This window comes from Sinohyriopsis cumingii, chromosome 6 (assembly GCF_028554795.1).
Source record: "Sinohyriopsis cumingii isolate HCF-2022 chromosome 6, ASM2855479v2, whole genome shotgun sequence".
Taxonomy (NCBI): Eukaryota; Metazoa; Mollusca; class Bivalvia; order Unionida; family Unionidae; genus Sinohyriopsis; species Sinohyriopsis cumingii.
The window spans coordinates 20861489-20874035 of record NC_142966.1 but is presented as its reverse complement, the minus strand read 5'-3'; the positions used below and the strand labels follow the sequence as shown (position 1 = coordinate 20874035).

Sequence of the window (12547 nt, the reverse complement as noted above, 5' to 3'; positions counted from 1 at the left end):
CAAAATTGCATAAAAGATGCATGTGCAAGAACAATATAATCTAATATTGTTAGGTGTTTAGCAGAAGATACTTCACTTAAAATTGCAGAAGCCATGAAAATTGGGTTGTTTAGTATTGCAACAGACATGAGTAGTGATTATGATGACAAAAAGTTGTACCCAGACTGTGTTACAGACTTTGACAATGAAAAGGGCAAAGTCAGAGTGCTCTTCTTTCATTACCAGAATTAACAGTAGATTCCACTGGAGAAAACATTTTTTTATTTGCTTGGTAATGCTTTGAATAAATATAAATTGGCAGAACTGTTTGGGGTTTTCAGCTGATAATGTATCAGTGATGACTGGAATTCGTAAAGGAGTTGCATTCTATATTTTGAACAAGTTTATACCATTTCTTTTTAATAATCATGCACGCCAACCTCGAGATGAGTATACATGTAATTTTTTTAAATACAATTTTGCCTAAATAAAAACATTTAGAACTTAGCTTGTGCATCTTGAGATGCCTCGGAGTTGTAAGTCAGCTTATACACAGGTCATTCACTTTTTAGTGTTTATACCTATTCAGTTTGGGGGTCATCTTATGGGCAGATGGGATTATACGCAAGTATATATGGCATGAATCCTTTATCTACTAGGTGCAGGAAATGCTTTATGTAATTCTAACTGACTAAACAACTAAAGGATGAAAAATATTTGATAATTTACCATAGAGTCGAACAGAATTTATATGAATATTTTGTTTTTACATTATTTGTACATCAGCAATCCTGCATATACAAGTTACATTGAGAAACACTAAATTTGAGTCTGAAGCCATCGTGACTGGTGCTAAAACTTATTTTTATTTCCTATCGGCTCAAGATTAACATGTTGGATTTAACTATGACACTGCTAATTGGAGAAAGAAATGGTATTATTCTTTGGTTACCATGTAGACTCTTTGTTATTATGCTTCTTATCAACAACAATGATGATGACAGTTTGTGTCAGTTGTAGTGGTGGTTGGAACAATAAACTTAATGTAGGCAAATATTTTAATTAAATATAAACGTGCTCAATTCACCCTTATTACAAATAATTAATGAAAATTGAATCAATGTACACACGCTTACAATTCGACAACAAAATATTTTATATAACATTTTTTTTTAACCAATCAAATTATCATTTGATTTCAATGTTCCCACTTGATTAAAAATAAAATAAGCACATTCAAATGAACTTAAATCTATGTTGTTATTTTACAGTGTATTACTTAACCAGATGTGAATGGCCCACAGTTAAATAAGACATAAAATGTGCAAGCACAGATGGACGGCTAGAACATCTTAACCATTGTGAAAAAAACACCTTGCATAATATCTGCATGAAACTTTTTATTCAGTTTTCTTGTGTTCCCAATCTAATTTGATGAAGTGTGTTATGAATGCTGGGCTACCCTTTCATGAACACATGCATTGATTTTGCTCTCTATGTTAAAAAATAAAATATATAAAAAATATATATATATATAATAAATATTTCTCTGTATTTATATACCTATTTCAATCCAGTTAGATCTTCTTCATGCCATCTTCTGTGAGTAATTCATAAGCAAAGTATGCCAGCCAACGTCATAGCAGACGTTGCGCAGTTTTGCTGCACAAATGGGGACATGGTTTTCTGACGGATACACATGGGGATTTGGGTCTAACGGGATGTGTGTATCATTATGTATACTATGATGTGAAAAAATACCAACTGAATGGGGACATGCTCAGTTATGCTAATTTCAAGGTTTTTTCATCAAGTAAGGAAATCCTCGGCAGTCCTATTACAAAATGATGACCTCCCCTTTTTAAGATGTCCACAAATTGTTTGTGTGTATTCATAATGAAGTCGCCGTTGCAAACCTTTCACAAATGCGAACACACACACCAGTTTTTGATGTCTTTAATTATGTTAATGCTGAGACAAAAAATTTAGATGATGGAGCTGTACCGCTAATAATTTTTCTGTCTATCAATTCAGTGACCATTTCTCACTTTGAAACTGGTATAGCTCAGTAACCATTTGTCTTATTTGAAATGATCAGTGGCTTCTTGGCAAGAAGACTTTCCAGTTGTTGCAAACATTTAGCCTAAAATATCCAAATGTTTTTAGAAATGAAAAACAACAAAATAATTTTGAAAATGAAAATGTGAAAATCATACATACCATATTCCCAGGCTCTGTTGTTTCTTTTTTGAGACTCAATGTGGTCAGTACTCAAGATGTCCAGAAAACATCATCAAAATGAGAAAAAACGTTTTCATATGATGTTATAGCAAATGACTGGAAATTCAAATCTTAATAAAAAGCAAATACAATCTGTTTTCACAGAACCATTAAATATACTTACAAACAAAACATGGTACACTTACCATTGTCAGATAACATCACCACACAGCCTCCCCAGATATTAAATAAAAAATACACCAAGTTACAATCTTTAAAATCCATTGGATAGTGGAAAGTTTCAGTAGTTCATTAGTTGGTTTAAAAGCAACGCAAGTGTCATTCATATTCATCTTTGCACTCATTAGGCATGGTGCTGCTGTTCAGATTTCCCCAAAGATCTTGATGGATTTTTCTTAGCATGGAGAATGCCCTTTCAGGATCTGCATTGCTGTGAGGGAGTGTCAAATATGCAATGGCCACCTGAGTCAGATTATCAAACTGTAGTTTTCCTGAAGAAAGATGGCAATTTCCCATTTATGCTCAGAGGTGGCTCGTGTATGTTGTGTCATTGTCAAATTGTGGTAGCTCCTAAAGTGGTGTTAAGTATCTGCCTGCTCCAGTAGAGAAGCTTACTTGTCATTTTGATGTACTCTATTAGCCTAACATCCAGATCTACAACTAAAAGATTTTGATAAGATAGTTGCAGTGATTTTAGAGAAAAGCAGCTTAATTGATTTGGTATGTATTGTACACGTAAAGGATGCAATTTCGATGATAAATCTGAACCACATTTAAACATTATTTAATGACCATTAGTTTGTTTGATTGTTTGCATTGTTAAAAGATACACTTTTTGAATGTATATATCTTACATACTAAGTCATAATTTTTCTTCTTTGTACATTTATGGGTAGGGGGAAGGGGGTGGAAATAAAAATGCCTGTCAGGTAAGGGTGTTCATATAATCATTTTGTCAATAAAATATTTAATGTGCAAACATGTTCATGTGCCAGTTATTGCCTTTAAATTGATCTCTTTCCTGGTTATAATCATACTGGAAAGCCTGAAAAGTTGGCAGTTTCACAAGATTAAGATAACAAATGATAGGAGAACTAACCTAAATGTTGCAATCAGCATGTCAAATGTATTTTGACTTGTCCCGATGTTACATACAGGTAGTCCAAAGAACTTTTTACAAACTTTCTTCATGGCATGGTTATACACACTGATCAAAAAAGCGATGGTCTTGACATCACCCTTGTCATTAGAATTGTCAATCCAGACTGAAAATTTGTTATTTTGGCATAATTCTTGTCACCTGTTTGTCCAACATTTGTGCAATTGCATTAGTTATATTTGCTGTTTTTGTCCTTTTGCAATTAAATTTCTTTGGAGATGGCTCATTTCCTGGATCACAATAATATTTCGACATTTCAAATTGTAACACTTGTACACAATCCAAATAATCATGTTTTGCAGTATATGTATGGAGTAAAAATTCGACATCAGAAATGTGGCTGGCTCATCACAAACTATAATAAAGTTGGTTTCAACATTCTCATTCAGTTCAGTCAAGTATAATAACATCTGTTATTTAGCACTGTCTTTGATGTACTTCAGATGAATTTCTGTTGTTCAACTTTGTATCACTTGGTTATGCACACTGGCTAAAAGAGCTCTCACACAGCAACGTCTGACATGACATGCCCTAGCTATTGTTAGGCAATTAAGTAATCTCTGAAAAGTAGTTGTTTATTTCTGATTGCCTTAACTTTTAAGGGCCTCTGTATTAGCTGTATGCCCCAAGGATAAGTTTAACAGAGCTCTGAGCAGGATTGTTTACTGTTCATACATCACTTACTGCAGCTCACAATCATGTCCCACAGGTCATGAACTATGTTGGTTTTTTTTGTTGTTGGAAAAACAGTGGGGTTAAACTTGGGTAAATCATGTTTTTTTTTAACCATGACTGTGTTGGGGTGGGTGGGTGGGTGGGTGAGGTGGTCATGTGATAATGGCATATCATGACATGTATGGAAAAAAGCAAGTGCTTATAATGCCCCAAAATATGTTCACTGTTACAACTACAGAAGATGAGAGAAGCTGTAAAGAGAGTGTCAGAGTAGGTATTATGCTGGTTTCAGTATATATTTTCTTAATGTGACTTTAACTTCCTTCTCATATGGAGGCAATGGACAATATCTTTTCTTTTGTGGAAAATGTATCAAAACCAAAGTCTGATGAATTCCAGAAGAGGTATTTTTCTGAATGTCTAAATATTGATTTTTTTTAAAATAAAAAAAACTGAAGATTAATTCCTATTAAAGTTGTGAAAAGTCACATAAAAGTCTGCCAAAGTGATACATTTTGGGCTTCTACAAAAACATCTATAGAAATTCAAGAAATTTCTTTCAAGAAAAATCCACAGATTCAAAATTTTGTTTGCTAGCAGTTGGGGTTAAAAGATTTCATGTGGTCATGAGGCCAAGTAAACTTATTGTATGGCCCTGTCTTCCATTTGTCAACTATTGCTGGTTACCATAAGTGATCTCAACAGAATTTCTTTATAGCATCAGGGTTAGTGTGTGTTAAAGTCACAGAATGTTTCTTAATATGTACATTCTGATAAAAAAGGTGAAAAAGATTTATATCATTGAAATATAAAAGAAATGCATAGTATTCTTTATCTCCTTAAGTGATAACATGATTTAATGTCAGACCCATTTTTGTTCTGAACATTCTTTTTTCACCTTCCCATGTAGTTTGATTAGCACAGTAAAATTAAGGTCTTTTAAGCAAAGTCCTTCAGTATTAATTGTGATAAGGAAAAGCAACATCTTCTGTGTCATCTGTTCCATAACACAGTAACACTCTTGATTATGTTCATTATAAAGAATGACCTTTTAGTCTTTCCATACAGTTTTATCAATGGATGTACAATTTTTTTTTACAAAACTACCTGAATCCTAATTAAGTGAATCACCGTGAACATATTCTTCAAGAGTCAATATAGTGATGTGTTTTCAAATAATCATAACAGTATAACTTAGATAATACATATTGAGTGTGTTGTTGTTTAATATCTTCATCGAGTCAAAGTCAGAGAGCTAAAATATTATGCAAAGATGGCATTTGTTTCCATTGCTTGTCATAAGGACATGGACTTGTTGATATGCACCATGATCTGCCATAAATTGTGCCGCCCCACCTTCACATCATCAAACTTCCCACTTTCCTGATAGTGGTCAGTCAAGATTCGAACTCTGCTAAAACAAAATATCACCATTTAATTTATTATGTAATTTAATTCATTTGCAGAGTAGTTGTTTATTGTTGGAGAAATATTTCCAGTATAAATTAATGAATTATCCATCACTTTTATTTACATGTTTTCAAAACAGGTAAAACTTAAAAATAAAAATTGCTCTATTTCTTTTTCGAATAAAGAGAAAAATGACTAAGAAATTAGACAGACGAAATTAGTATATATTTATTTGGCAATTTGTTGAATAAATTGAAAAAAGAAGATTTTGTTAGGGAAATTCCTGTGTTTCCTCATGTCCATAGTTAGGATGTCATATTAAATGCCATCAAAATGTACAGCTAGAGATTTGTCATTGACATTCATTTAACTGAGAAAGCACAATTATGTACATTTTAAATTATACAGAGATCCTTAGAACAACTTATATATTTTAAATTATGTGGAGATCATCAGAATGAAATAATAAATTGTCAAATTATTTTTCAGTGTGTAGGTTTAACATCTATGTTTTAAGGGTTATTTTCCCCAAATTCAGTATATTTTATGTTAGTCTCATAAGTTTCCAGTATGTGTTGAACTGTTTCACAAGACCCACATAAAATATAGCACTAATAAAATCTTTGATAGTTCTTGGAATTTTATCAATTGGTTTGGTGTCAAACTGTTACATCTCTGATTCTGCACTAATTGGCATCAACTGTATAACTGACTTCGTCTTCAAGCATAGTTTATTTTTTATTTCATCTATGTGCTACCCATTTACAAAAGCCTGAGCGATTCAAAGCATGTTTTTTTTGGTAGTCAGATGAAAGTGAAGTATGCTTACTTTCATGCCACAGTTGCAACTATAGAAACAATTGTGTATGGAAATTTTGTTCCTTACAGATGGAAAATAGGAAAAATAGTTCTAAATTTGTGAATGAGTACAATTTATAAGGTATTTTTCCTTAAATTCATTCAGTTATTTATTGTTGGCTAGTTAATGTTATGTGGTTGTCTCTGTGAGAAGGTATTGTGAAATATTTGATTGAGTAGTGGTTGAAGTTGTTGTAGGGTTTAACGCCATTTTTCAGCACATGATAGGCTATACATGGCGGCCAGTATTAATGGTGGAGGAAGAACCTGGGAAAACCCAGGAAAGAATCACCAACCCACGAGAAGCTACTGGCAAGCTTTCTCACATATCCACATTGGCTGAATCCGAGACTCGAACCCACGCAGACAGAGGTGAGATGGCAGTGATCTGTAACGGAGAGCACTTTAGACCACTTGGCCACTCGGGGTCCCTGATTGAGTCGTGTTATGTATATTTAATTTGCATTGTTTGTTAGGTAGTTTGTTTTTTAATAATCTTCTTTTATTTCTTTATATGCCATTGTAATGTAACATTGTATGTTGGACTTAGCCATGTCCAAAATCAAGTTATTTTCTACTTGACCTTGATTATTGACTTTTATTTTTTTTTTAATTGTGTAAACAAGTAATACACAGCTAAAATATTCTCTGTGTATATGGGTTTATTATTAGGATCATTATTAATAGAAATATATATGTTATTTGGGTCTGGGTCTAGGTTATTGGAATTCCCCAATAAGTTTAGGTGGTTTACCTGACATTGTCCAGATTATATATTATAATTTTAGTAAATGAGTTTCTAATAATAACTAATGTTTATATTGTAAACATTAAGAAGTTTCTTAAAGGTTATTTTCCATTAAGTAATGGGTTTTTTTGTGTGAAAATGTTAATAGTGATCTGAGGTCAAGTAGAAGACCATATAATCTTATCACTGGAAAGATTATTCATTCATTCTTAAGGTCTAGCAGAATCAGTGTATCATTGCTGTGTCCAGTAGGGCTGGAATTTATTTCTTCAAATTGTTCAATTGAAGTGAATTTTTGCTGGAAATAAAGAGTGCTCATTAACAAATAATATTCTTGGTCAGAGACATTCACTGGGATTTACAGTGAATTCAAACCTGGAATTCTATTACTGTGTTTCAACAAAAGACTGTTGGTCCAAGAACACAATCCAGGCTGCCACAGGTACATCAGCACCTTTGATGTTGGAATTATTGTAATTTCCACTAAAGTTTATTCAGAACTATAAATTATTTGGACTTGTATCAGTAATTCTAGGATTATTTTGACATTTAATTTGCAATATGGGAAGATTTTTTCTTTTTTCATTTTTACTTTTTATTCCTGGGAAATAAATTATTTGTTGAATTTTACAAAGCTTGTTGCTTTTCACTCTTTTTTTTGTTACTTATTTTAAGAGCATAGATTTGTAACACAATACCTAATGAATATATGTCAAAATGCAACCCATCTGACCTATGTTGCAATACCCAATCATCCAGTGAGAAAATTATCCTTAACTTGTAAACAGTTTTATTATCAAGGCTTAGTTTAAAAGCCAGTAAATACTATTTATTGCTCTATCTAAAAGTAGAATCTACATTAATGGACCAAAAATGAAACACTCAATACTGATATACTTAATAATAGGCATAGCAGAATCACCACTAAGTTATATAGAACCTTTCAACATGAATAGTTCATAAATCTCCACAATAGAATCAGACTGGTGTTTGCTTGACCCAACCAATATATTGCTTTCAGTACAAGACTGGTTTTGAAATCTTTGAAATAAGAGCATCTAAAACAACTCTGAGGTTATCATAATCTTTATCTACCTTCTTGGCTGAACACCACCTGCCAGATAGTTGTTCTTTTTCAATGCAAATTCAACATGAGTTTGTCCACTTTGTTTTCTACAGTTCCTAAACCTTGGTCAATATGCCTCATATATTAAAATACATTCCTTAGCTACTGGTACATCATAATCAGCACTTTTTTGTACAACAATCAGGTGTAGACTTAATGAGCTTTCCAATAAGTACACTTTTAATAACAAAGTCCAGTGCTCTCTTGGCCATTTCAAGTTTTCAGCAATTTTCTCAAAGCGAGGAAAGTATATATATATATATATATATATATATATATATATATATATATATACACACCTATTTTTTTGGAGAGTTTTTTTTCCCTCTCTGTCTCACCATTTCCTGTTTGTGCATTTGTCTCTCTCTTGTTATCTCTCTGCATTTATCTCTTCTTTCCCTCTCAAATGAGCAGAAACTATGTTAATTCCAGTGCAGTCTGGTTTTTAAATTGTAATTCCAATATTTTCCTTTCAAACCTAGAGTAGACTTAATAAAGCCCAATGTACTATTGTCCAGAATTTCATTTCCCACCAAATACTGAACCAAAATTTACTGTATCTCTTGTTTTGTTAGGTGCTTTTGCTTCAGGTAGATCATAATGTCTGGCAGTCGCCAGCAACACATCCTTGTTTAGAGACTCTGAGCCTTCTTATGTAGGATTGAATGCAAAATTCTCCACTTTAGATGGTATTGTGGATGCTTGCTGGTTTCACTAATAAATATTTTTACCAAGGACAATGAAAATTTCTAAACAAAGTCTATTTTAATTTTAAAGATAATTTTTAATCTTTCTCAAAATGTTTTATTAAAATCTGATCCTGGATGAGCCTCCATTTCTGCTGTGAATCCTTTCTCAGAAAGAATCAAAACCAAACAGTTTTAGAAAATTATGAATTTATTTCTCCTTAGAATACAAAGTGAAAAATCAAAAGGTGCATACAGTATTGTGAATTAAATCCCAAATAATCCTAAATCTTCTATTACAAGTCCAAAAGTATAGAATGTTCAGAATTAATTCCAATAATTTTGAATGTGGTGATGCACCAATAGCCTTGATATATCACAGTTATATAATTCAGAATTTCTTTGAATTCAAAATAAGCCCAAAGTAGTGTTTTAGTCCAAAAGATCAATGAGCACTTGGTAATTCCATTGAGTAATTTAAATAAATAAATCATTGCAGATTATATCTGAAAACACCTATAAATACTGACTGATATTGAGAGCAGGAGTGAAGATTTTGTTTACAAAACCTATAGACACCTCTCCCTTGATAAGTTGTGCATAATGGGGTCCAAAAAGGTAGACCAAACTTTAAGCGAGGGCACAAATTGCAGGGGGACCTAAAAAAAAATAAGTGAAGGCTATCCCAGCTAGACGTTGAGAAAATCATGGAGGTACTGGGCAGTTTAAAGACCAAATAATTGTTTTATACTTGCGTTGAGACTAATTGTCAATAAAGCTCTTTTTATAACGAATTTGTTCTTTATTCTGTATAAATTGCAATTATTTTTAGCTGCCCAACATCTAAAAGATCATTAACATTATTCCAACTGGACTCAGAAACCTTTATGTGTATGTGAAAACGTTTGTGCATTATGTCACTACTTATTGTTGTTGTTGATCAGTCTGGTTCCCTGCTTGGTGAATGATGACTGAGTTTGAAGCAGGGAGACAGGAAACAGGAACCAGACTAACTGTTGATATATCACCTAACAAGATTACTTATAAAAAAATAGCAACATTTATTTTGTGAAATAATCGTCTGTGTCGAAACTCAGTTTTTTCTATTGTTCAGTTAGTAAATATTGATGCTATCATTTCATTGCAAGTAATAATGAAACTTATCATTCTTGAGGATATCTCTAAAGTGCCATTTCAGGAATTCTCTGAAACTCGTTTCTTCACAATGACCTGTATCTGTGAAACAAAGCTCTTTATTTTACAGAGTAGTCGTTCATTTGGTTGCCTTGCTATTTTTATCACATTTATGATTGAGTAGGTTAATTTAAGGTAATTTCATGATATTATGAACACAATATTTTAAACAGTATTTGATTGATCAATTGAAATGAGTTTAGGGGCCCGAGTGGCCGAGTGGTCTAAAGCGCTCTTCGTTACGGATCACTGCCATCTCACCTCTGTCTGCGGCGGTTCGAGTCTAAGATTCAGCCAATGTGGGCATGTGAGAAAGCTTGCCAGTAGCTTCTCGTGGGTCAGTGGTTCTTTCCGGGGTTTTCCGGGTTCTTCCTCCACCATTAATACTGGCCGCCATGTATAGCCTATCGTGCTGAAAAATGGCGTTAAACCCCACAACAACAACAGCAACAGAAATGAGTTTACCCGACATGTGACCAGGGCTGCTGGATCTTATGCTTGTATGATTTTGCATGCCTTTTAACTTTTATTTTCTTCCCACCCCCTTTATTTGATACAAAATGTGCAATTAAAGTGATAATACAAAGGAGGTCAGCTTTTAATTCAGGGCAACAATAGAACAAATACTTCGCAAGTCAGATATCAAAACAATGTTGGCACTTATTTGGATTCTAAGAGAAATGCTTACGAAGATAGCTGTTACAGTAGATTGACACATTTTACATTTAAATACAAGAGGGCACATTGCATTTACAATGATTACACTTAAACCAAACTAAAATTTAGAACTAGAACACAAATTGCACTTGATAAAAATCTTATTTAATTGGTATTTATTTATTAAAGTACTGCCTCCACTAGGTGTAAGTTACATTTTCATTTATTGAAATTTCATTGAATCATTTTTTATGGTGTACTAAGAAGGTCATTTAGAAAGAAAATGAAACAAATATATATGACTTTTCATTAAAAGTTGATAATTTCATACTGTTGATTAAAATTTTCAGGTCCTATCTATTGTTTTTGACAATGAAACGAATGATAAATTAAAGTTTGTTACCCATTTTTGATTGTGATTTTTGTCAAGTTCAACAAATAGGGTACATTTTTGGAGTTTTTTTAATGGTTAAAAAAAAATGGGATCCATGCCCTACTCCACATTATAAGCAGGTTCACGAGTTATCAAGATGCAGGTTATTGAGGGAGTGGTGTATACCATTTCACTTCACCTAAGACACAATAGAAACTCCCATGGAAGAACTTAGGTCTTGAACTCAAATTGAAGTAAACATATTTTTTTTAGAAAAAGGTCATAAGTTCAGTTGGCTGGAACTCCCCTTAGTCATGGAGAAAGGTCAAGCACACAATATAAATTATATGTACATAACAGTCCATCCTAAGGATACTTCACTTAAATTGCCAGATATATTCACCAGTAATGTGTGTTAAAAACTGAATCCTGTAATAATAAGAGGTAGAAAAGAAGCAAAGCAAATTAAACTGTTGCAAGTTTAGCCAGATATTGCATGGCAGTATTTAGATGCAGATAGACATCTGCCATGATCCTGACAGGATGAAAGGTCAGGTTTCAAAGAGTTTCAAGTGAAGAGCATGGTTTTCATTATCATATACCATGTACACGAGGGATGTGGAACACTTAAAGGGGTGTGGGCCAAATAAGCAATTTTTAAAGTAATACCCATTGATGTAAATAAACGCATAAAACCAGCTTCTGGGTAAGATCCAGCCTGTGGGCTGTAAATGCACATGCCTGGTGTACATCTTACAAAAAGTTTGGCAAACATTGCAGCCGCAGCCACATTTGGGGAGACATTGTACTCAGCTGAAGTTAATCTTTCTTTTGTAGCCCCAGACCTGTTTTCAGAGTCTTGTCTTTTCAATAAAACATGTTCTGAGTACTATCAATATGGATTTTTTTCAGATGGTGATGCAGTGGAAAGGACAAACTTTCCACACCACTGTGGGAGTGTCCCACTGACTGATGACAGCTATGGAATCATGGGTTGTAACTTCCCAGCATTAGAACTTATGGCATTATACACAGCTGCAGCCATGCATGACTATGACCATCCAGGCAGAACAAATGCTTTTCTTGTAGCCACTCATGCACCTCAGGTAACCAGAGTAAAAAGTTCAGTTTACTTGTCAGATTTAATTTGAATTCTATGACTCTTGTTACTATGGAGATCAAACAAGTTTTCACTTTTCAGATCTATCTTAATCAAAATCTCGGTTACATGGTATTAAGTACAAAATAAATTACTGTGTTCTTGTTTTATAATTTTATGACCAATGAATGGGATATTCCTAATAACTTTAAGTTCTGTCTTGTTTGACTAGAACTATACATATTAAGGTTAGTTTAAAACACATTTATTTCAGAAACTTCATGTCAGTGCTGGTACAAACAGAATTTTGAAGATAAGTGTAAAGTATCAGGTTATTAATGT

General features: G+C 33.1%; 1 protein-coding gene across 2 annotated transcripts in view; it reads left to right on the top strand.

Annotated features, from left to right (window-relative positions):
* The window catches only part of LOC149796471 (cGMP-inhibited 3',5'-cyclic phosphodiesterase 3A-like), a 259042-nt gene that overhangs the window by 159614 nt on the left and 86881 nt on the right, over window positions 1-12547 (top strand). For both annotated transcript variants that reach the window (XM_089961176.1, XM_089961177.1), the window contains exon 7: window positions 12019-12212. In XM_089961176.1, coding sequence (XP_089817302.1) covers window positions 12019-12212 — 194 coding nt within the window. The remainder of the gene's footprint in view (window positions 1-12018; window positions 12213-12547) is intronic.